Below are 25,209 nucleotides of genomic sequence, written 5' to 3'. Positions count from 1 at the left end.
GATGTGAGAGTTGGACTGTGAAGAAAGCTGAGCGCCGAGGAATTGACGCTTTTGAACTGTGGTGTTGGAGAAGACACTTGAGAGTCCCTTGGACTGCAAGGAGATCCAACCAATCCATCCAAAAGGAAATCAGTCCTGAATATTCATTTTAAGGGCTGATGCTGAAGCTGAAACTCCAATCCTTTAGCCACCTGATGTGAAGAACTGACTCACTGGAGAAGACCCTGATGCTGGAAAAGATTGAGGGCAGGAGAAGGGGACAACAGAGGATGAGATGGTTGGATGGCATCACTGACTCAATGGACATTAGGTTTGAGTAAACTCCAGGAGTTGGTGAAGGACAGGGAGGCCTGGTGTGTTGCAGTCCATGGGGAGGCAAAAAATCAGACACGACTGAGTGACTGAACTGAACTTCAATGCAGGGAGTGTGGATTCAAACCCTGGTCAGGGAGCCATGATCCCACATGCCTCAAGGCCAAAAAACCAAAACATAAAGCCAAAACAGTATTGCAACAAATTCAAAAAATAAAAACAAATTCAACAAGCCCACATCCAATTAAAAACAAAAATCTAAGCATATATATATATTTTAAAAAGCTGATAAGCAAAGTCTCAGTGAATGGCCATACAATTGGATCGCCACCGGGGGGCCCCCCAGACACTGGCACAGACATCCACCCCCGGGGCACCACAGCCTGCCCAGTGCTGAGCAAGGAGCAGACTCACGTCTCGCCAAGTCTGAAAACGCACCCGAGATGCTGAGCTTCTCTCTGACCCTGAAAAGGAGCTCAGATTGAAACAGGAGACCCAGCCACTCCCTGTAATGCCTGGCAGAGCTGTCTGGCCTTGGGGACGCACGTGGCCTTCTTGGACCTTGGGCTCCTCTTCTGTCCAAGAAGAGGGTGCAGTCGCTGCGAAGTTCGGCTCTCTCACCCTCTTGACATTTCACAGCCATGGCATAGTGAGAGCCCTTGCCTTATTTCTTTTTCAGCAGTTGTCTGAGCCGGGCTAAAATCTGGTCAGTCTACCCATACAAAATATTTTGAACTCTAGCCAACTGAGAAACTGTACAGAAAAAAAGTCTTGAATACACGGAAGTAGCTAACAGTCACACTCTGTACGTGTCCAGGAGTGATGGGGTAGAACTGAAATAGGAGGAGGAAGCCCTCATCTCCCCAAAATTGAACTCAAAACTAAGCCTCCAGACTATTTACCCGCTTATAGGATCGCATACACCGGCTGGAGAAACAGGTAGATGAAGCCACAAGATCCAACAAACCCAAACATGGAAGCAAGAATTTCTACAGGACAAATGACCCAGTTGCTTCAATAAATAAAATGTCATCAAGTGTGCATGTGGGCGTCACGGGGGAGGAGGTTAGGATTCAAGAAACCTCTCAACTAAACTGAGTTAAATGGATCTTGTTGGGATCCCAGGCTTTAGAAGGCGTTTCTGACACAACGGGAAATGCGGCAACGGAGATCGGTTACGAGGAATCCTTGTCCGTTTAGTTAGACGTGATCAGAAAAAGCCCTGATCTGTTACAGATACTCACTGAAGCATTTGAGGCATGAAATTAAAACACGTCGAAGATTTGCTTTAAGAAGGAAGGAGGGCTGGGGAGTCACAGAGAGCCTGACAAAGTGTTGCTGGCGAGACCCCAGGGATTCAACACATGCATCTCTCTGTTACTGCGTATGTTTACAAAAAGTTAACGTCAGAAACCAGGGACGCAATAAAGACCAAAGCCCAAGATTGCAAAACACCAAATCTATATTTACATCCACATATAATAACATAACTTTAAGCTGAAATACATCATAAATAAAACAAGTAATATCTACTGTTTGACAACTTAAGTATCAACAATTAAAATAAATCAAACTGGAATGAAATAAATACATAAACAAAAATCCAACAGATTGTACCTCTAGTATATGTACTGTTGTCTCAAAGGGAAAAAAAACATATAAAACCAGTAGTATTCCCAATAATTAATACTGATGGACAAAAAAAGGAAAAAAACACAACATTTTGGAGTACAAGGGCTGTGGAAAGAAAAAACTGTATTTTTAAGGATTCAGAAATGTGGTTAAAAAGGAGAAATCTGAAAGGCCTCCAGATTTCAGCATAACATGAATTGACTTGTTTTCAAATAGATTTGGTGATTTTTTTTTTTAATACAGATTTAAATTTCAGCCCTCTATCATCGTGTATATCCCCTTTTAAGATTTATATTTATCGTCACAGCAAGCTTTCTGTAACACTCATTGGATTAGGTAAGGATCAGGTCAATCATCTTTGTCAATGTGTTAATCTTCAAAAATAGGCTATAAAAGTGCAAAACTAGGAAAACAAAACTCTAGATTCTGTACATATGGCTCAGCTTGTGAACAGAAAGAAAGGTCAATAGTGTACACTTTCCTGATACAAAGCACTTCATCACAATGCCAGCAGAGTCAGCTCAGAGAGGTCTCCCTTCTCATCTGGGAGTTAAGACTTTTCTATCAAGTCAGCGTCGTGTTGCATAATGAGAACAAACAGACAAAAAAATCAGGATTCTTTGAGGACATTACCCTTGTTCTAATGGAGAAGGGCAAGGCAAGAAAAATTAACAGTGCAAATTTATTTCTGAAACAGTTTTCTTAATAAACTGTGTTGTGGTCACTAAACCTAGGTGCTGCTGAAAACACTCAGCCATGGACAGTGGATTAAGGGAACAGAAGTGTAATAACACATTTAGTAAGCCAGCTGGTGGCTAGTCTCTCTTTAAAACCCAAATTGTCATGTACACTGAGAAAATGGTGCTGCCTCCAAACCACCAAATATGGGAAGACAACCGGGGTCTAAAGACTAGTGACGTCCCCGGGGCACCAGGAGCCTCAGCAGCACTCCGGCACAATTCACGTGTCTGTAATTAACCTGAGTGTGTCCACAGTCAACCCAAGCGAAGCGCCAGACACACCAAGACTACCAGATGCAAACCTAAAATTTACCCAACTTTCATTTCTTTTAAAAACTGCTTCCACTATATGTAATTCACATGTATAATTTAGCCTTTATATTTTTATATAACTAATTCAGGCAAATGCCAGAATTTTCCAACAAAAATGATTCATTGGATAGAAAACTAAGTAACTCCACAAACAATCTGGTATGTTTGCTGGAGTGTGTGGCTGGCCTTAGAGGAAATGCTTCTCTATAGATACACACACTTAAAACTCCCCCCGCCAATCCCCTGAGAAGAGGATTACATGAGTCTGGGTCTTCCTCAGACGACCTTCCAAAATTTGCAATAGAAGGGCACCAACTACAGAAAGGCTGATCTTGGTACGCGCAGCACATATTCATTCATAGAGGGTCAATGTTTCCGTTAACAACTCCATTAAGACAATAGACAGTGGAGGATTTAACATAATACAAATCATTGAGATTAAAAAAAAAAAAAACCGTACATTTTAGATGAAAGAGGACAAATAGCAGAAAAGAGCTCAAAGTGATGAGAAACATTAGAGGAAAAGAATACACACAGTATTTCAACAAGCAGGTTTACAACGTATCTTTACAAATCTTTTACCTGAGGTGCAAGCGTTATATACTTTCTCCCCACCCCACCCCCCTAATCCCAATGGTTTCTTTTCAGCAGCGCTCAAGTATGCAAAAAAAAAAAAAAAAAAAAACTCCATTTCTTATTTGGTCAATTCTAAAAATCATATTATTCGGGGCAAAACAGAGATGATGTCCAGTCTCCACTTGTGTACAACCCAACTCTTCCGACTATAGTTTTTATTGCTATTTGGTACAAAAGTTAACAACTTTACAAAACCGTAGTGTTCCTTTATGTGTTATATATACAGTACAATCACAGCTTATTTCAGTAGCTTTCAACATTTGCTTTTTCAAAGGATGAACTAATTTAATTTCATGGAGAGTACACATTTATATCCATATCAAGACCTAAGGGGGATAAAAAAGGTTTAAAACATGATTAGAATAAAACTAAATACAGTTTACAAAAGTTTTTTAAAAGTGTAACAAATACACAGAACTAAAAGGGTCTAGAAATGCAATGAGTTCCATTTAAGCTTAAATTTTTAACCAAGTCTCGGGAGTCTGAATAAATAAGCTGCACCATTCAGGAGATGCTCACGCACAATGACCAGTGATTTAATGAAGATGACGTAACCAACAAGACTTCACATCAGACCCAGGTATCAGGGCAGCTGCCTCCCACAGGGACTCTGGGAACGTATGCCAAGGAAAATATATGGCACAGACCACAGGTATTTAAGACAAGACTCACGAGAATAACCTCCTCCATGAAGAGGACAGGGCACAAAACACGTGTAACACTGTTTGGCCAACGTCTGTGGAGTTTTACAGCTGGAATTCCCAGCCCTGGGCCAGGCACCGCCTCAGCACTGCTCAGGGTGGAAGTCGGGGACAGAGGTCAGGTGGGCATAAAGGTATGAACCACAGCGCAGAGGGAACATGAAGAGCAAAGGCCCAGCTCCCCGCAAACATGCTGCAGAAATACGTGAGCTTAAGCACGAGAAAACAAGGTCGTCTGGCCAGCAGGGTGTGGAAAGGATGTTCCAGAGCAGAGAGAAAGGAAAGCAGAGAAGCCCAGAGGCTGCAGGAAGAGGTGGGAGCTGGACACATACACGCCAGTCCCTACTCGCCGCTACACACGGTGCAAATAACCACCCATAAAGAGTGTTTATATTTCAAGGCAGAGTGGATCTAATCCCATTTCTGCAATGATGCCAGCCTCATACCACTGGCATCACCTGAGCAGGAAAGAAGGATGCAGACAGACAGGCCCGTGTGCCCCAGGGAAAACCACAAGGACAGACTCTGCCCTGGTCCATGTGTCTCTATCTCTGAATCCAGATCTAGCAGGCGCTGGGTCAAGAGTCTGCTACACGAGGATATGGTAGTGTTTAGCAGAACAAGAGCAGTCTGGGAGGGGATGAAATCTGTCCACGAGCCCCAGTCTTTCCAGTCACTTTACTGTTAACTCTAACATAGATGCCATGCCCTCTGCCCAAACTTGGAAGTAACTAAATCAACATGTGCACAACTCCAAGAGCACCACCTGAAGCTTCTGGGTAGCCACCACTAGATACACCTGCCGTGTGAACCAGAAAGTCAAAATAAACCTCCTTGCTCTGTCCCGCTGCTGCTCCTGCTAAGGGTTTATAAAGGTTTTGAACAAGCACTTAAACTGGAGGGGTGGGGCCCAGGCCTTGGATTTTGCAGACCTAGGACCAAAAAACAGGCAGAGGAAGGTGCTGGGCAAATTAAAGATTTTGCAGACCTAGGACCAAAAAACAGAGGAAGGTGCTGGGCAAGTTACATAAGCCAAGTCTCAGTCTCCACATCTGTAAAGGGGGCACAGAGTCTCCTAACTCAGGGATCAGCAGACATTTCCTATAACTGGCTAGACAGCTCTCGGCTTTGCAGACCATGAAGTCCCTGTCACAAAGACCCATTTCTGCTTTTGTGGCCCCAGGCAGCCACAGATGATCTAAAGGAAAGTAAAGGAAGTGGCTGTGTCCCAATAAAACTTTATTAACAAAAACTGACGGCAGGCAGTTGGCCTAAGGCTCTAAGAAGGATTAAACTACCTCATGATGATAAACAATTCATTCAACCCCAGCATGAAATAAACCCTCAGTAACTTTCAGTTGCTTTTGCTACTTTACCATCATCATCACCACTGATATCCAGAGACCCTGAGGGCTCTGTTTCAAAAACACTTCAAACTTCAAGTTAAAAGCAGTTTTACTTTGTAATATTATACTGGGTAAGTCAGATGGTTTGTTTTCAATTAGGTGAAATCTATACAGTGTATGTGCTCACCTTTCATCCCCAAACTAGGAAATCAAGGTTTTTTGTCATTTGGTCGATAATGTGCGTTCCCAATAAAATTCTCATAGTTCCTCTTTCGTAGCATGCTGCTAGATAAGTGTTGATAGGACACGGGCCTTTTTCCTGATTGGGGAAGAAAAAAAAAAGCGTAAACGGGCATTTAGAATTAAGCTCAACAATTAGCTAAGATGTGTGTGGGTTGTCAGAAGTCAATTTTCAAAATTCCTGATAAAGTGACCAGAACACATATGATCCATATGTATTATAACGTTAGTTACAAGGTAAAATGTTTTTAATTGCCAGGAAGACATTTCTTAGCTTAGAATTTTAAAGTCACTAAATGGTAAAATTATCTAAGCACTACTAAAAATTAAAAGCCAAAATGACAACATAAATATTTTAGGCCTTCGTGTATCATGAGCCAAAACTGCGTGGAGGAGGGGAAAAAAAGACCGATTTACTTGCAACACAGTCTTTTCTCTTCAAGTGAAAGACACAGGTATGACTCAGGTCCATTTTAAGTGCAGAGTGGGGGAAAGGGACACTTCTAATCAAAAGGCTGCAGAGATTATTTTTTCATCAAAATTTTTATAAAAGTCACATCAACTGGCATCAAGCCATCTTTAATACAGAACTGTCACCACCCAGAACCTTTCATTTCAAATTAATACCAACGGGGATGTTTAAAACGGATGTGTCCCTTTGGGCGCAGAAACCTGCAGAGCTTATAATCAGGGAAGGCACTGCGGTTTGACAGAGTAGGACAAGTCCCAACGCCTGTCTCACCTACTCTCAGACTCGGGTGTGTGCTAGACACGTCCGAGGCAGCAGGGGCTTTCAAACCGCCTCCGCGGGGACAAGGACCTTCAAGGTACCTGTGGGCATCAGGGGAGCAACACGGGGAAGACTCTGCTCTAAGATTCACTTAAGGCTGAGCCCTGGCCGAAGGCAGCAGCGCGGTTCCCTAGTTCTGGACACCTAAGGGACCCAGCAGCCTGGGAAGGGCCCGGCGTGCCCGCAGAGCACTTCCGAGGGGCCCCGAGCGAGCCGTGCGGGCGCCCGACCCGCGCTCATCACGGGGGCGGGCAGGCTGCGCGCCCTGCAATACACGCGGGCTAGGCGTCAAGGACACCTGACTCGGCACCGCAAGGGGGTGCAGCCCCTGGGCCCCGCTGCCCTCAGCCCAGCCCGGGAGGAGCTGGAAAAGGGGCCGCTGCGCCAGGGCCCTCCCCCCGCCCCCTTAGGGTCCCCCAGGACACCCACCTTCCAGCGCGGCGGCAGCGGCGGGCGCGCAGGGTAGCAGCGCCGCGAAGGCGGGCCCGGGCGCGGGGCGCGGGCGCGCGGGGGGTGCGCAGGAGCACTCGGGCGGCAGCAGGGACGCCAGCCCACGCACCACGCGGTACTGCGGCAGCTCGGGCGGCCGGCGGCACGGCGCGCAGGGCGGCTCAGGCGCGACCCGCGGCCGCTTGGGCAGCGGCTCCCCCGGCTCAGCGCCACCGCGGCCGCACGCGTAGTCCCGCGCGGTCACCCAGGGGCCGTCGCTCCTGCTGGCGTCGGCGGCGGGCTGCGGCTCCGGCCGCCGCGCCTTCTCCGGGCCTGCCTTGCAGGGCGGTGCTTCGGGCGGCGTGCGGGCAGGACCGGGCCCCGGAACCGCGAGGCCGGGCGGTGGCAGCGGCCGCAGTGCCTTGAGGTTGCTGGGGGCTAAAGTGCTGTCGGCGCCCGTGGACGGCGGGGGCGGCGGGGCTCTGCTGGGCCCCTGGGTGCCGGGCGCGGGCCGCTCGGCTGGCGCGGGCTTGGGCTGCGCCGGGGCGGCCGGCCGCGGCTTGGGCCTGAAGGCGCCGGGCAGCGGGGGCACGTCCTTGCCCTGCAGGGCCGGCGGGCAGCCCGTGCGCCGGCTGCGCAGCGCAGCCCTGCCCCGGCAGCTCTTGTGCGCGTCGGGGTGGTACTTGTGCTCCAGCCTCTGGTGCATCGCCAGCACCTCCGGGTAGAAGGTCTTGAAGGTGCAGAACGGGCAGGTGCTGCTGGCAGTCACGCTCCTGCCCAGAGACGCCCCCGCGCCCCCGTGCGGGGCGCCGAGGGACAGGTTTAGGGGCTTCTCCTGGCAGCCTGTGTCTGCCGCCCGCTTCTCCCGGGGCCCGAGCTGCGCGTGGCGGGCCGCCGTGGCCACCTCTGTCCTGCACACCAGGGGGCTGGCCTGAGGGTCCGCGGGCGGCCTCTTCTTCAAGGCGTCCAAGTAAGCGGCGCCGGGGGCCTTGCTTGGCTTCTCGGCACCGTCGTCCACTGCATCCCTGCTGAAATCCTGAGTTTCCCTGTGCACTGGCGCCAGCAGGGCGCCGCCCAGGACGCTCTGGGAGGCGGGGGCCATCCCCTTCAGTTGCTTTGCGGGTGGGCTGCCTTTAACATCTTTGGCACCGTCGAAACATCTTTTCAAATTTTTGGTTTGCGCGCTGTCGGCGGTTAGGAGTGCGTCCTCGGCCTCCTGGGGTCTCCCGTCGCTCTTGCCGTCTGCGGCAGCGTCCGTCTGCTTGTCCTTGTGATGCCTCTCCAGGTGATACCGCAAGGAGGTCTTCTGCGCTGCAGCATAGTCACAGAATTCACATTTGTATGGTTTTTCACCTAAAACGAGAAGTGTCGCTTTACTATACACGCTCGTGAAACGCGTCAGCCCACGCCAGAGAGCAGGTTCTTCCTCTTCCCTTGTGTGTGAATCTTCTCGTCCAGAAGCTCTCGTGACTCTTTCTACCCCAAATATTTGAAAATGTGAACATGTGTCTTCCATTTAAAAATTTAAAAGCACACCTTAAAATGATCTCATTTAATCTTCCTAACAGCCCTATGAGAGTGAATATTATCCCGTCTTTACAGCTAAGAAAATGAGAGCACAGAAAAGTTAATCTGCCCATGGCTGCGCAGCCCATCAGCAGAACAGATGCAGCTTCAAGAGCACACGGCCTCCCAACCACTGTCCCGGCTGCTTCCCCGACCTCAGGACAAGACGGCTGAGAGTCCTCCGGGGCCCAGTGGTTAGGGCTGCAAGCTCTCAGTGCCGAGATCATGGTTTTAATCACCTGCGGGGGGAACTAAGACCCCCCAAGCCAGGCAGAGTGCCAAAAAGGAGCAGTAAGAAACCAAAGATGATTAAGTATTATTAGTTTCATTCTAAAACATAATTAATAAGATGGGAGTGAGGACAGAGGAATTAGACATTAAACAAGAGACCAACTTCACAAGAAAACAGTTGAAGTTACACTAAGACTAAAGGAAGCAAAGCAACAGCTGCAGACCAACAGGCTACACGTCTATTCCTAAGCTGCCCCGAGGATCTAGAAGAGCGTCTGGACAACAGCAAAAACCAGACACAGGGCTACATCACAATCTTCAGAGCTGAAACATGCAGTGAACAAGCCTAAGGGGTTCCTTACCTGTATGCGTTCTGAGATGAATATTGAGGTAATAATTTGAACGGAAAAACTTTCCACAATAACTACATTCTCTTGAGGATGTAAGATGCTTCATTTTCCCTCCATCATCATTTTTATCTTAAACAGAAACAAAAATATTCATGTAAGAAGATAGCTCAAGCATGTGAACAGAGCAAGCTGACTTAAAGATTCTTGGTAGAACATTTTTGGAAAATCTGAAGTAACTCTTATATTAGGTATTGGCTAAAAACAGCCACCTGCTGCTTTGAGGCTGTGTGCAGCACTGAAGCCTGTGCGCACCAGCTTTGTTTTGTGAGCACAGCAGAGTTCACTGTTGCCATCGATTCCCTTCTTCATGGTCTCGGTCACAAGACCATTTAATAGACTGAAATGAACAGGCAGCTTTCTGCGCTCCCAGGCCTGAGACACACAGAATCTGGCAGACTTGAGCTGGACCTGCACACGAACTGGAATAACCAGCTTCTTCAGAATAAGTAATTTAGAAAACCCAGCCGACACAAATGCCAACTTCCCAACCACCAGAGGAAAAGATTAACTTGCTTAAGCTTAAGCCAGTTACCACTAGAGGGCAGCAGGCACAACTTAATCTTTAAAAGTTTGGCCCTGGGCAAACACCTAGGAAAGTTTGTCAAAGTTTAGCAAAGCAGATTTTGGAAAGCAGATCATATTATTCGCAAGTGCTCACATGGGCAACCTTGACGAATCACAATCTGTACCCCTCTGTCCACAATCAGGTCCCCTGAGGCAGGCCCAGGCGCTACAGTCACACCCCAGCTTGTCCAGCAGGACCCTGAGCTCCGCGTGAACCTCCTGTCACCGCTGGTCACGTCCCACCCATCAGTGTGGCTGAAGCAGAAGACGGGGCATCTGTAAATCCAGCATAACTCATCCTTTGGCCTGGAAACCCTGGAATTTCCAACTGAAGGGCCTCTACCTGGCGCTGTCCACATTCTGAAGTCTAGATTTATAGACTTCACTGATTTTAAAAAGCAGCTTATAGGAAACCTCGGTGAGCCCCCAGGTTCCATAAAGACGGGAGTAAAGAGAGAATTCCCCAATGGTCCAGTGGTCAGGACTCCATACTATCATGGCCCAGGGACCAGGTTCAATCCCTGATGGGGGAACTAAAATCCCACAAGCCTTGGGGCATGACTTAAAAACAGAAGAGACAGGACCACATAATTTCTGTCACCCCTGAACTTCCGTGAAGACAGTATAGTATTTAAGTCACTTTAGTCGTGTCCGACTCTGTGCGACCCCATGGACCACAGCCCAGCAGGCTCCTCCGTCCACGGGATTTTCCAGGCAAGAGTACTGGAGTGGGTTGCCATTGCCTTCTCCAGAAGACAGTATAGCCACCTCCAAATACTGGAAGATAGCAGAGACAACCTTTGGTCTAAAAAGTTGTCACGAGGACTTAAAAAATCAACTTACGTGAATCACAATTATTAATCCAGTTTATAAAAGTTGAAAACAATAAATCATTTACTTTGCTTTTTGATCGTGAAAGTAAATCTAAAGAAAGCCAGGCTCGCAGTAGATCACAGTGAGGTAAGTCTAGACCAGAAGGCCCATCACAGTGTGGGTTCAGGGGATCCAACCCCTCACAGAGCGCCCAGCTCTTCCTCTGACACTCACACCCAGCTCGCCAAGACTTTAGCTGAGCTTGCATGTCACAGCAGTTCACTACTTCCAGCTGTGTGTCGGGATTTATGGTGTGTTGCGTCACATCCAGAGTTACGAAATGCCTTCACTCCAACACAAAGGACGTGAAATGTGCTGTCTACCTGGTTCCTGCTCCTCTCTAGCTTCACCCGTGATTCTGTTGTGCTGTCCTTTATAAAGGATTTTTTATAAATAGGCCGCTGAAATCATACTTGGGAGGTGGAAGATAAGGGTTGATGAACCAATTGTGTAAACACGGAAATCAGGGCAAAGAAAGGTTGAGGAAGATGTAACCAGACCCAATGCAAGTTTTGGTGCTCCCAGCTATTATGGGCCATCCTAGCCGCCCGCCGACAGGGCCCAGGTTTTCCACTCAGTCCTGCCCACGGGCATACGCGACCGTCCACTCGGTCCTGCCCACACCGCCTACCAGCAAACGCAACCGTCCACTCGGTCCTGCCCATGCCGCCTACGGGCAAGCTCAACTGTCTGCTCACAGCTCTCGGGCACCGGGGCCTCTCTCTCACCACAAGCAGAGCACTGCCGCTGTTTCTAAGGAATCACTTAGAAGACTAGAAGGCTATGTTTAAAGTCATTTTTATGATGTCATTAAGATATCTAATGCATTTTCTAGGTTTCTAAACCTGAAGATTATAAGCATTCCTGTCTCCAAGGAAACTCAAAACACGCTGAATCTTTGCTCTGAAAACCACCACCCTCAGCCTCCCATCACGTGATCAGGACAGAAGCTGGGCACCGGCTTGAGAGAAGATGGATTATCCGGTCACGTTCCCACTGGGTCTCTTAAGAGACATCAACACACAGCCAACTCACAACATGAGACGCCAGCGTATGTTTAAACCGAGACCACCTCTGTCAAGGACACTATTTTCCTAGGACTGACTCCTGTTCTCATCATTCCCCGGCTGATGTGGCATGGGTTTATCAGCTGAGCTCCAGCAGCAGAACCCTCTAGTCAATAAAAGATTACTAAACGGAGAGAAAAGCTGTGTGAAGAGGCGTGAGACCTGAAGCCCAAGTGGGACACTCTGCCCTGGATGGTGCCCCCTGGACCGGAGAGACCCACCAACAGGCCCTTGGCGACGGCCTGCGTTTCCTCTAAGTGCCATCAGAACACTAGAATTGTGACTGAACAGATGAGGTCTTTCAATTAGCTTTGATGTGTTCATTCCCTATACTTTACCAGGTGCTGGAGTGACTGAGTTAACAGCAGCACCCCAGGCCTCCGCCCTGCTGTGATGCAGCACACGCACCAGGCGAGCTAACGTGGGGCCTCTGTTAGCAAACTGTGACATCGCATCACTCAGAGCAGGAAGAAACCGCGACAGGCCTTTTAAGGCCACCCTACTATTACAGAAAGGAGACGAAGGCCCTGAGAGCTTAGGGACTTTTACAACAGGGTGAGACCAGGAGCCAGGACCCAGATCCGCCCTCGGTGGGCCGTGTCCTCCCTGCAGGACCAGACGGGGGGCGGGGGGCAGGGGGCAGGGGGGCAGGGGGGCAGCTCACCCAGGTGCAGCCCGTCTGGGAGCCCGTCCTCGGAGCCGTCTTCAGAGCCAGCCTCCCGGTCCAGGGCCCCGCTGTCCTCCAGGGTGGGCGGCAGCTCCGGGGAGCACGTCCTGGGCTGCCTGCCGTCCGCGGCGGCGGCGGGGGGCGAGCCGGCGTCCGCCCTGCGCTCCTTCTTATGCACGCGCGAGTGCAGCACCAGCTGGTGGTAGGTCCGGAAGGCTTTGCCACACTCGGCGCAGTGCGTCGGCTTCTCCTTACTACTGGCCAACTTGGGGTCCGAGTCCACAGAAGGCACTTCGCCATGGGGGTGTCTGGACTTCTCCTTGTCTTGGGAGAGGCCGGGGCAACCGCTTTTACTCGTCCTGGGCTTTCCAGAGCCTTCGGGCTGGTTCTTGCTGCCGCTCCAGATCTCCCCCGGCTCCTCCTTGTCGGAGCACGACTCATCATTGTCGGTGCTGCCCTCCTGGCCCGGCTGCTGCTGCTCCTTCACCTCTCGGCACACGGCCACCTTGCCCTTGGTGGCCAGCTGCCAGGCCTGGTAGGTGGTGAACGGGTCCAGCTGAGGTATCCACTTGGCCGGCTTCTTGGCGATCTCGGCAGGGGACGCGGGTCTCAGGTTCAGGAACTGCAGCAGCTCCGCCCCCGGCGACGGCGTGCCTCCCTGCGGGGCTTCGGTCTGCGAGCCATGGGGCCCGGAAGCAGCTTCTTTGGTGTGCATCTTCCGGTGATCGATCAGACTTTCTTTATTTGGAAACAGAAAGCCGCAGACCATGCAGATCTTGTACGGCGAGGAGACGCCCTCGGCCGCGGGCTCCTGCACCACCTCGTTGATGGTCGCCGGGCTCTCCAGGCCAGGCTGCAGCCTGCTCTTGGCCCCTGACTTGCCCGTGTGCGTCCGCATGTGATTCTTCAGAAACCAGGGCTCCTTGAACCGCCGGCCGCACATGTGACACCCGTACGTGAACGAGTCCTTGTGCTTCTTCATGTGGACCTCGACGTCGAACGCCACGCGGAACGTTTGCCCGCACACTTCACAGCTCAGCTCCTCGCTCTCCTTGCAGCTCTTGTCCTTAGGAGGCTCGCTGCGCACCTGAACTTTATCCAGAGGACTGAGATACTCCGCTTCGACGCGCAGCACGGCAGGCTCACAGAGGATGGGCCGGTGCTGCAGCAGGACATGTTTGCTGAGGTCCTCGGAGCGCGTGAAGGTCTGGCTGCAGAACATGCAGTCCAGGGGCATGCACCCCTCCATCTGGATGATGCTCTTCTCCTGCGCGGCTCGGAAGGGGACCGCGGCGGCCCCTTTGATCGTCAAGGCGTCATCAAGCTCCATTTGGGTGCCGAGGGAATTGCCGATCACTTCCGGTCCATCCATATACACCAAGAGGGACTGGGTTGGCATGTTGCCTGTCTCCTGAGGATTGTCTATAAAATTAGACTCTGCTTGAGGAATCTCTGGAGTTGGAATAAGGCCACTTGTCAAAGACTTGTCACTCACGCACCCAGTAGCCCGAGGCTTCAAAACTAGACCAAATATTTGTTGTAAAAATTCAAAAGAAAGTGTGTATTCCTCTACTGTCGTGTCTTCGCAAGTCCAGGAAGCTCGGTCACAATGCCGATCCCTGGCTCTCTCTAGGACCAGGCAGAGAAACTCCCCGGTGGCGGACGCAGAGCCAAGTCAGCGCAAAGCATGAGTTCTGTCTTCACCGAGCGGCTGATTCAGCTGAGCAAGAAGTCACTTCTAGCAACCTGGAGACAAGGGCCTTCCAAAACCTGGAGAAGAAAAAAAAAGGTGAAAAAGGTGGGCTCCAGTCAGGAAGGAGGGAAGCGGGCCAATGGCTCACAGTGGCCTTCCCCACGAGGCAGAGAAGGGACCGATTCAGTGGCTTCCCTTTTAGCGAATAGTACTCTGTACAGAGCATCCTGCTACATTACTCAGATGCTCATTACTTAGACCACGAGCGTTTTATCCAATAGCCCTTACCAAACCACAAGAAGCGCACAGTTAAACTGGTGCTTCTATGATTTAAATAAAAAATGTCAAGTTTCAGAACAGAAACGATCAAATTCAGCTTAATATGTTTTAACTGCCACTAAAGCGCATGATGTAAATCCTTACAGTCTCTAGCGTCTGCAGACTTGTAAAAAAAAAAAGGGGGCAACAACAATGAAAGCACCTGAGGCAAAATCTTAAAAGCCAGAGTCTCACATTTTCTTACAGACAAATACACAAGAAACGCAAATGCCCAAAAGCACACTGGTGGCCTAACCTAAATCACCAAGAAAAGCACTGGAGAATAGGAGCCTTTCCTAAAATCCCCATTCAAGAAACACGTCTTAGAAGTTTCTCATCCTGGCCACGCAGAACCTTGATAGATTCTGAACCACTGGACACCATGCCCCCCATTCCACTGCCCAAACCCATTTGCTTCTAACAACCTTCTGCCTTGAGTGGGCACTGGGGTAAGATTTCCTTGCCCAGACTACAAATAAGGAAATACAGACAAAAAGCTACTTCATGAATGCACACATTTTAAATAAGATCCTCAACACGGCTGGTTCAACATTGCTTAGGCTTCCATCAGAAAACAGACCTTCTCATTTCTAATCCACCTTTCATGTATGTGTTGGCCAGGTGCAAAATGGATGGCCTGACTGAACTGCAGGCTCTGAGCTGGAAGCAAATTTTCACACTTGCAGAAGGATTAACCTGTGAAGCCAACACCCTCCACGTTCAAGGTGAGCAGTTTTCACATAGTCAACAGGTCACACACACACCCCCTTTACACACACACACACACACCCTTTCCTTTCCTTCTCTCCACTTCCTCAAAGAGCAGGAGCCAGTGGGCTCAGAACAGGAGGAAACATTTCTTCCCCTTCTTCACACCCAGAAAAAGAAAATCCTCCTACTCCCTGTTACCTTTTGGTCAGGAGTAAACTAGATCTTTAACGTTAAGCTTTTCTGCGTAAGCCTGCAGATCAAAGTCTAGGGTAAAGAAAGAATGGACTGAAGTGTTTTATCTTTAGTTTCTCAGCCTTCTGTTGCAGTCACAATGGAGGAGAAATACACAGACTGGGCTGCCAGCTGCTGCGCAGCACAGAACGCTCCAGAGGCCCAAGTAACAGTCCTGGCTGAGTTGCAGCCTTGAAGCTGTCACCACCGCATACCCGTCTTCCTCCGTCCACTCATTGTGGGTGGTTAAATCACAGGACCACTTGCAGAGTTCAAAATATCCATGGTCCTGGGGTTAGACACACTTCATGGGTAGACGTAACTCTGTGATCATGCTGATCAAGATGTGAGACGATTATTTGGATTTGTTGAGTGATACTTTAGGTTTCCGTGTAGTCATTTACTCCTTCAGCAAATATTTACTGAATGTGAGTGTCCCAGGTAATACTGTAACTGAAGAAAGTAATAGCACACACTCTGGAAAAGCAGCTCTCAAACCCTGACGGCACTCTTCACTGGCCAACAGCTGAGTGAGAATGAGAGAGGTGACTCGAGCAGGGCACAGCTACAGGAATCCATCTCAATTTGAGATGCCCGTTATTTAAGACCCTTTCTACTTTTTGGGTGCCAAAATGCCCTTCTTATAAAATGAAAGAGTGGCGCTAGGAAAGGGTTTTGGGGTTGGTTTTTTTTTAATGTCCTGATTTGACAAAAATCAAAGCCCTGCATGTCAGACCTCCACTTTGTTTTAAAAAAACCTGACAGTAATCTGACATTTGTCAGCTTTGGGGAACTCCACTTTTCTGTAAATAATCTTTCACCAAAGACACCAGTCCTACACTCCCAACAACTCTGGATGAAAATGTCACATGGGAACACTTCCCACGTGGGGTCGTGGCATATACTGGAGGTTCCTGTCTTCTGACAGTTTCGTTTCAGCTTTTATCTTTCAAATGTTCAAATATCTGGGTTAAGTAAGTCATCATCAACTTCCAACACAAGACCCAAAGAAGTGGTACAGGAGGAAGGACACTGGAAAAAAATCTTCAGAGAAAGAAGAGCTTCAGTTTTGCCTGAGAGGGCGGATGGGATGGGGCGGGAAGCTGGGGGATGGATGTCCCAGGCCAGGGGGTCTTCTGGTGGTAAAACCTCCCGCCAAGGGACAGAGCCTGCCAGTCACTGCTACTGCTACTGCTAAGCCGCTTCAGTCGTGTCCGACTCTGTGTGACCCCATCGACGGCAGCCCACCAGGCTCCCCCGTCCCTGGGATTCTCCAGGCAAGAACACTGGAGTGGGTTACCATTTCCTTCTCCAATGCATGAAAGTGAAAAGTGAAAGGGAAGTCACTCAGCCGTGTTCGCCTCCTAGCGACCCCATGGACTGCAGCCCACCAGGCTCCTCGGTCCACCCCATGGACTGCAGCCCACCAGGCTCCCCAGTCCATGGGATTCTCCAGGCAAGAGTGCTGGAGTGGGGCGCCACTGCCTTCTCCTGACAGTCATCAGCTGTGCCCCACTGCCTGCAGCCCAGGGTCACAGCAATCCTTCCTGTCCTCTGAAAAGACACCCGAGACGGGCCGGCCCTCCTGCCTGCTGGCTCACTGCTGCCCCCAGCGCCCAGAAAGGGCCACAGGGTCCGCTTCTCAAGAAACACAGGCTCAGCAGGACAGGTGTGCACCACGGCTGCGCCACTCACCAACCTAACTGGCTCGACACCGAAATTAACCTCAATGCTCATCAAGACTTCGACATGGCTGTCTGTGGCTGCCACCTAATGACCATTCTACACTGTTAAGAGGATGATAAAAAAATGAATCACGTATAATCGCACCATAAAGGCGACAAGTAGAAGCAAACCCACCATCACCTGGACTTATAGCCACTTCCCTGGTGGCTCAAAGGGTAAAGCATCCGCCTCCAATGCAGGAGACCCAGGTTCGATCCCTGGGTTGGGGAGATCCCCTGGAGAAGGAAATGGGAACCCACTCCAGTATTCTTGCCTGGAGAATCCCATGGACGGAGGAGCCTGGTGGGCTACAGTCCGTGGGCTCGTTTAGAGTCGGACGCAACTGAGCTACTTCACTTTCACTTTCATATTGACCTACCAAACCCCAAATGCAAGCCCTACTAGGGTCATCTCTCACAGCAAATGCCTTCAACTCTTTTCCATTTTATTTATGTATTTACTTTCCGATACGTGGTGCGGCGGCGTGCGGGACCTCAGCTCCCTGACCAGGGATGGAACCTGGGCCCCCTGCCTCGGGAGTTCGGGTCTTAACCCCTCGACCCCCAGGCAAGTCCCTGCCCTCTTGACACACACACTCAATGGAGACAAAACACTTCCTTAAACTATCGATCAGTAACTACCAAGACTAGACTGCTCAACAAAAATCAAAACTTTACAGAGCGGCCGTACTACAAAGACTTGAGTAACAACTTATGAAAAGCAGGCATGCTGGCAACAGCCCCCCCACGGAGGGAGTGTGAGCGCACAGGCCCCCAGCGTGCAGCAACCGACGGGGCTGGAGCTGGAGTGCGGGGGGAGACGCTCCCTCTAAACGCCAGTGTGCAGAACAGCGAGCCTTCTGAACACACTAAGGTGAGCCAAAGGTGCTCAGCAAGAAAGTTTTCCAGTATCTTAACTTTTCTTCAGGTTAACGACGGCACTCAACCGTCAGCCATTTACTCCTCAGGCACCTAAAGTAACAGGTTATTCAGCATAACCTATTTGGAGAGAAAACTAAGTTATACTGGGATCACTTCAGTAGATACTTTTTTTTTTTACATTTACCACAACATAAGCTTTGAAAAGAAAGAACCATACTGCTGTAACCACCTAAAATAAAATGCAAGTCTGGTGTTCTTTAAGCCATTTATTTTTTTAAAAAAGCAGATACTCATGTGTGAGTAAAGTTACTATGAATTCTGCCAATACCTACAGACGTTGAAATTAGCAACTACTAACCATTCTATAATGCTTAATGAAAAGCACCATAATTTGCGCTTATCAATGCCACCCTGCTGACCAGGCGACTTGGAAATACTGTTCTTTATGTACAGCTGTTCTCAAACCAGTGACCTCAAAGACAGCACACCCCAGCTGAACAGGTTATCTGACATGGAATATCTACTCCCATGGTGCGCAGCAATAAGGTATTCAAAGTCCTCAAAACCTGTTAAAAACACATAAAAATTCTATTTATAGCCAAGTAATTTGCAGTATTCCAGCAAGTCATCCAAGCTACCAAGGTATCCAAATGGATGTTGAAACATTCAGTCTAAACAAACTGCTAGCCTCTGGCCGATTCATTTGTATCCTTTAAACTTCAAAACTATCTCCAAGATCTGGTTAGGAAACTGACAGTTTTTCTACAGGTTTTCCTTCTCTATTTTACACACACTATTTTTTTCCTTAGTCTGACAAGTGAAGAGAACTCTGCATAGAAACCTAGAGTGGTGATCAAAACCCACTGACTAAATCCTTCAACACTATTTCAAGGAAATCACCAAGGTCACACCCACTGAGCAGATGGTCAACCTGACTTTCCTAATATAGCTGTGAAAGGATGTTTAAAAGCTAAAGAGAAAGATTAAAATATTCAGCTTATATTCAACACCAAAACCTATTCGAAAGTGAATGATTATTCAAAGGCAGAGCCTGAGAAGCTGTGACAAGACAGTCTCACTTTGTTCAAAGTCAGTGTAGGTGCTCAGTTCTACATGGGAGACCAAGATAGGATAGAAATATAATCCTGCTAGCACATTTGCAGGTTATGATGACGAACCCAGCCTGATTCCCCCTAAATCAATTAAGGATCTTACTATGAACTTAAAGCACCATGTATTAGCTTTAGTTTCAGTAATATCAACATTAACAGATACTGTGGCCTGTAAACTGGTTTTTAAAAATTCCATCTTGAAATGAAAGAGAACTATAAGGGAAATTAATTTTTTAATTTTTAATTAAGCAAGAAGCATTGCTATCAGTGAGTTTCTATTATTACACCTTAACCAGTACTACCTTAAGTATTTAGAAAAGATTTTGAACAGGACTGACTAAAGACAATTTGAACGAACCAAAAAAAAAAAAAAAGAAGTGTATTTCTTAACTATACAGAGAAAATGCTGCACACACACACAGAGAGAACTGTGTGTGTATATGTATATATATTTGTATTTCTGTATGTGCATATATATACACACACAGATACACAAATCACCATAACCATTATATTACCCATTACCCCACACACCCACACCTCTTTTTCCACAGAGCCAAATGGTGTTCTTAATTATACCCAATTTAACCCAACTTCAGATTATATATAAACAAGGGCAATGCCTTTTAAGGCGCAAGATCTTTCTTCAGCCACATTTAAATATTCCCCACCCTATCTGTTGAGTAAACACTAAAGCTGTTCGTCTGGCTCTTTCAAATCACCTATTTGCTTTCAAAAAGAAAAAAAAGTCTCCCTTCAGTTAATACAATCACTGCTCAGTAGACTGACACAGTGAACTGAACTTACCCGCCGACCTAAAACACACACAAACACGCTGCTTCTGGTGTGACTGACAGTTCTGAGGCTGTCCTGATTTATCACAGGCAGGAAATACAGCAAGAGACAAGCGTTCCTCCTAAATGCCGACTGAGGAACAAAACATACCTGGACTCTCTTTCCAGCCCATAGAGCCGTATGCTAAAGTGAGGCTCCCTCACACGCTGGGAACAAGAGGCAGCGTGGCCAGCTCTCCCGGAGCCCATCGAGACCCTGGCAGCTGACTGCAGGCCTGCTCTCCTGCAGAAGCAGGGGACCCTGCAGGCAAAGGCCACAGGATTAAACTCCTTCTCTCGTACACAACTTATTCAGCTGTCTTTTCGGGTTTGGTAATTTTATTTCTCAACTTTATCATAAAATTACCAAACTGGCCCCAGATTTCCAGTAACTCAGTTATGCTGTGACCCTGGGCAGGAAGTAATGAGGCTGTTTGGAACAGCCCGCCAACAAACGCTCAAACTTTCTAAGGGGTTCTGATGAGCGTTCTGCTGTAAAGGAGTGCGTGGTGGCACCTGGCCGGCAGGGGTGCCCCTCCATGTGTTGGGAAGATTTCAGTAAGAATTGAGCTTACTCACCATGAGCTGCAGATTTTAGGAAAGGATGGTTCTCTACCCACCCCCCCACAGCCCTCCCACTTCCTCAAAGTCAGATTTCTATCTGCCCTCACAGCCTCCATTCCAAATCCTCCGCCCTACATACCGCTGCAAATTTGCCTAACTATAGTAAAAAGCTGGAGGAAAGAATCCACATCACCTTCCTCCCCGAAGTCACCATTTCACCAACATGTCGGAAGGGTTAACACTGCCCCCTCAAAATCAGGCTATTCAGCTATAAGGATCAGGCTTCCCTCCCCCAAATTTAAGAAATTTCCTGCTGTCTTTGTGTAACTCATCCTTTCTTCCACGTGCATTGAAACCAGTCAGCACCCCTCCCCCAAAGATCTGGAGAGGAGGCAACGAATCAGGACCCTTCCGCACTCACCACTTTCATTTACATGGTGCAACTAAACCCTTCACTATTTAGAATATTTAATATGATTGGGGTTCCTTCAATCCACTTCAGTGGCTGTTCTGTAAATATCCTCCAGGCTGGTTTTTTTCATTTTGTAACACATCTCAGTAATTTGAAAACTACTCAGTGTATTCCACATGAAGTCATTTAACTTAAAATATCCTTACATTTATTTTATTCTAGTGGAACAAATACTCATCAGTTGAGAACACTGTCTCACGTGCTTCATTCTTACTGTATAATTCTTAAGCTTGAAAATATACAGCCATTGTTCAGTTGTTTGACACCACCTTTCCAATTCATCTATTAAACACACTACTACACAATTAAGCTAAAATAAGAACTTAGAAATGAACAATTTAAAACACAGGCAATAGTGGCATCTGTGAGCTGGAACAATCTGAATTTTTTTTTTTTTTTTTTACCAAATGGAAACAAAGCTTCATGTAAAACAAAAAAAAAAGGTCCAATCCTTTACAGTCCTAAGAAAAGGCCTTTTTTTTTTTTAAGTAGTAGATTTTAAGCAGTCAAGAGTCATTAAAACTACTCGAAAGTTCTTACCAACCAATATCATGTTTGGAACAACTGTGAGAAGAGAATATAATTCTACAAAGTGGGAAAACAGCACATCTTTTGGGACCCCCGAGGCTCTAATCAAGCGTATCAGAATTAAGAGTGCTCCAGGGTTGGGCAGGCAACCCTGCTGTGGCAGAAACAGGCCATTTCATCATAAATGTTGTTAAAAGACAGAGAAGTGATTAGCATTTATCTGGAATGAGGAGACAGAGGGACCCTGGCCTTGCCCGGCCATTATATTCCTTAATTATTTCATCAGTTTGTAAGCGACTTGATGACTGACTTCTATTTTCAGGTTTCCTCTGAAAAGGACCACTGGAAGGGGCTTTTACTAAAACAGGCCAAAAATGGAGGATTAGGAAGAGAACTCAGACCAGCTTCTGCTTAAACCTTTACTGGCAAAGGCTAACCCTAACCCTCCATCTTCCTCCCTTACCTGGGAGGCGGGACATCAAGCTGTTATCTAAATCAATTCTTCAGGGTGACCGGGGCAATATTTTCTACAAGCTTTATCTGAATGGTGTTGTTAGTTCCTTTTTCTGATTAAGAAGTGAAAGGGAATAATATGAACCCAAGACAAGTACTGAACTCAGGTCTCACAAATTAAAAAAAAAAAAAAACACAGCAAAGGTCAAACAGCAGTGTTTGATGGTGTGAAGAAAAAAGCACTGAGGTTGGACATGAAAGAAAAAAGTATGTGTCCTTCACCTAGAAAAGCCATGCGCTTCCCCCACTTCCTCCTGCAGCATGCAAATCAACGTGCAGTTCTAAAGGAGCAGCCTCCCCCTTCTCACCAAATAATTAAAATTCCAGACAATGAGATTATAAACCCTATTCTACCAAACAAGCCAAATAAATGGTCCATTTGGCTTGTAACTGACAACCACTGAATTTTTAAAGAAGTCACTGCCTCTTGATTTCAATACTTACATAACTGATTCAAAATGGCAGCAATCTGGGGTGGGGGTCGACTTCCACTAAAACACCAGGATTAAACACACACACACACATCACTATAGTCTTTAGAATATGAAACAAAACAGTATCTAAAATAAATAGGACTTCCTCAGAAAAAGTCAAGTCCATTAAGGACACACCTTAAAAAGTCCTTTGCACACGTTAACTGAGCAAGCACAAACTAGTGGTTTGACTGTTGTATTTTTCAGACAAAAAGCAATTAGGTTACCACTCTGCACTTGTCACTAGGGCTCTAAAGACTTTATAGAAAATCTAGGTCTATTACTCATTCTCAAAGGATTACCAAATTCAGTATTTTAAATCTTATTTGATATCAATCAATCAAGGCAGTCCATCCATCCCAGGAGGGGGAAAAGTACAGTACGGAACATTTTAAATGTACTTCTTGACAAATACAAAAGAAAAGGTGAAAGGCTTCCTCCAAGACCCCTACCTAGTGGCCAGGCCCGGCAGGCAGCTGCTGTTACCCTGCCTTTTCTTTTGTTGAGCTTAATCTCATGTCAACTCATTCAACCAACTCAAAAGCGATGAAGACATAATTGAATCAACCTGAACTAAATCAGACCTAGGGTTCTTAAAACATACAGCTTAATGTTCCCAAACGATCTAGAAAACTAGGCAACCAGCTAGCCTGCACAGGACTCAGTAACACCAGGCCCCCAGACCTGCCAAAGGATCACTGGACCCGCCATGTCTTCAATAGACGTTTAGGAATGTTCAAGCTCAACACTCCAAGGCCTATAGGCTGATCCAGAAAGATAAATTGAGGCTCAAGGAATTTCAAAGGGGAACCAGCGCACCAAAGCCTCACACTCTGAAGTGACTATTCTTTTCTTGGAAAACACAACAAAAAGAAAAGAAAAGTTTACACTGCTCCAAGTGTGAACAGACTACTTGGGGGCCCAGAAGTGGCCAGTGATGGCCTTTTCCTGTTCTTGTTACTAAGCCTTGCTCGAAAACTTCCCCTCCCCAACCCCCGCCCCCCCCCCCCCCACCCACCCGCCCAAGAATGCGGCTTCCCGTCCTCGGTGGCCCTACCCTGAATCCTAAAACGTGGGTTCCAACCCCGGACCTGGACATCTATCCCGACCTCGGGGAGCCGGTCCCGGCCTGTGCACCCCGCAGGCCAGGTCTGGCCCCTTCCGAGCAAGACTGCCCGGGCCGCCCCAAATCCAGCCTCCCGAAGCCCCCAGCAGCGCCCTCCCCTCTCGACCCCTGCCCACCCCCTGGGGCTCGCCTTTGGGGACCAAATCAAGAGTGAAGAGGGCTCTACATCTGAAACTGAGCGGTTTCGCCACTCAGCGCCTCCTGGCAGAAACTTCCCTTTTAAAAAAAAGAAAGAAAGAAACACTTTTAGGCTAATATTTCAATCCCTCCTGCCCTTTAGAGTTTCCTAGTTCTGCTTCCAGCTGGCTTTTCGCGTCCCACTAGAATTGAGTGATACAGTCTTAAAACGTTTAAGGGTTACTTTTTAAAAGTTCCTTTTTAAAAAAACCTTTTAAAATTAAAAGGAAAAAAAAAAAAACCGTATCACACACATCCAGGAAACGCGGCCCGGTGCACCGCCTGCTCTGGGATGGGCAAAAGCCGGGACTCCCGGGGATGGGTCTGGGGGCGCCTGGGGGGGGCTGGCCGGGGTGCGGGCCCGGGTCGGCGGCGCGGCCAAGCCCCTCCCTCGGCCCGGTAGACGCGCCCTCCGCCGGCCCGTGCGCTCGGTCCCGGCCATTGTCTGCGGGGGACGCCTGTTAGGACGCACTGTTTTGCCTGTTCCCGACTTGAGCCGGCCCCTCCCGGGCCATCGCCGGGGACCCCGCGCCGGCCCGCCTCCCCCCGCTTGCCTGCCCCTCATGGCCGGGCCGGCCAGCGTGGGGACCCGCCGGGCGGAGCCACCCAACTTTTCAGGGGAGCCCCCCGCCCAGCCCCCCGCGGGGCCCCGGGCTCCCCCGCGCCCCCGGCCGTGCTGAGGTCCCCCGGAGTGAGCGCGACGGCCACACCGCCGATGCACACCCGGGGCTCCCCGGCACCGCGCCGGTGGGATCGCGCGCCGCCGGGCGGGGAGGGGGCGCCCGAGAGGGGCGGGGTGGGAGGCGGGCTCGGGGGCGCGGCGCCCCTTTACCTGCGGCGGCCGGGGTCCGCGGGAGCATGGGCGGGGAGGCCGGGGCGGGGGCCACGGCGAGCCCCCCTCGGCCTTTTGTGCCGGCACCTCCGGGCCCCGCGCCCGCACGGGGCCCCCCGCCGGGCCGGAGCCCGCGGGCGAGACCGCCTGGGGACCCCGCACCGGGGAGCCCCCTCACCGAAGGCGGCGGCCCCCACCCCAGCCCACCCCCGCCCGGAGAATTTGGGGGCCGGGCTCACCTCGGGCGCGGGGCTAAGGTGAGCGGGGCGGGGGTGCTCACGGGGGGCCGAGGCGCGGGCGCCCCCTACTCGTCCGCGCGGGGACAGTGCAGGCGCGGGGGTCCCCAGGGCCGCAGGGCCGCGGCGCGTCCGGCGCACGGGGACTGTTGGGTCAGAAAGTGCTCGCGGAGCAGCTGTTGCGCCCGCCCTCGGCCCCGCGGCTCCGCGACGCCCCGCCCCGCCCCGCCGGCCGCCGGCCCCGCCCCCCGCCCCGCCCCCGGGCCAC

At 49.3% G+C, this 25,209-nt stretch overlaps 1 protein-coding gene and 1 long non-coding RNA gene across 3 annotated transcripts; both read right to left on the bottom strand.

Annotated features, from left to right (window-relative positions):
- Window positions 1-3,693: 3,693 nt before the first annotated feature.
- Window positions 3,694-7,193, bottom strand: LOC120869052. Of its 2 annotated transcripts, XR_005722416.1 has the most exons (3): window positions 7,139-7,193; window positions 5,867-5,998; window positions 3,694-3,958 (listed from the first exon to the last, which is right to left on the bottom strand). It is a non-coding gene; the product is annotated as an uncharacterized LOC120869052 (long non-coding RNA). The 2 variants fall into 2 exon arrangements; XR_005722415.1 differs by lacking the exon at window positions 7,139-7,193 and having other exon boundaries at window positions 5,867-6,470.
- A 21-nt stretch (window positions 7,194-7,214) lies between these two features.
- On the bottom strand, window positions 7,215-25,161 carry ZNF217 (zinc finger protein 217; the record flags this gene model as incomplete). Its single annotated transcript, XM_040248732.1, has 4 exons — window positions 24,945-25,161; window positions 12,514-14,286; window positions 9,298-9,414; window positions 7,215-8,491 (listed from the first exon to the last, which is right to left on the bottom strand). Coding segments are annotated over exons 2-4 (2,796 nt in total), but the record flags the coding sequence as incomplete, so codon positions are not given.
- Between the last annotated feature and the right edge of the window lie 48 nt (window positions 25,162-25,209).

Source organism: Oryx dammah, unplaced genomic scaffold (genome assembly GCF_014754425.2).
Source record: "Oryx dammah isolate SB20612 unplaced genomic scaffold, SCBI_Odam_1.1 HiC_scaffold_10, whole genome shotgun sequence".
Classification (NCBI taxonomy): domain Eukaryota; kingdom Metazoa; phylum Chordata; class Mammalia; order Artiodactyla; family Bovidae; genus Oryx; species Oryx dammah.
Note: the sequence above shows the minus strand (reverse complement) of the source record. Positions and strands in the feature narration are given on the sequence as shown.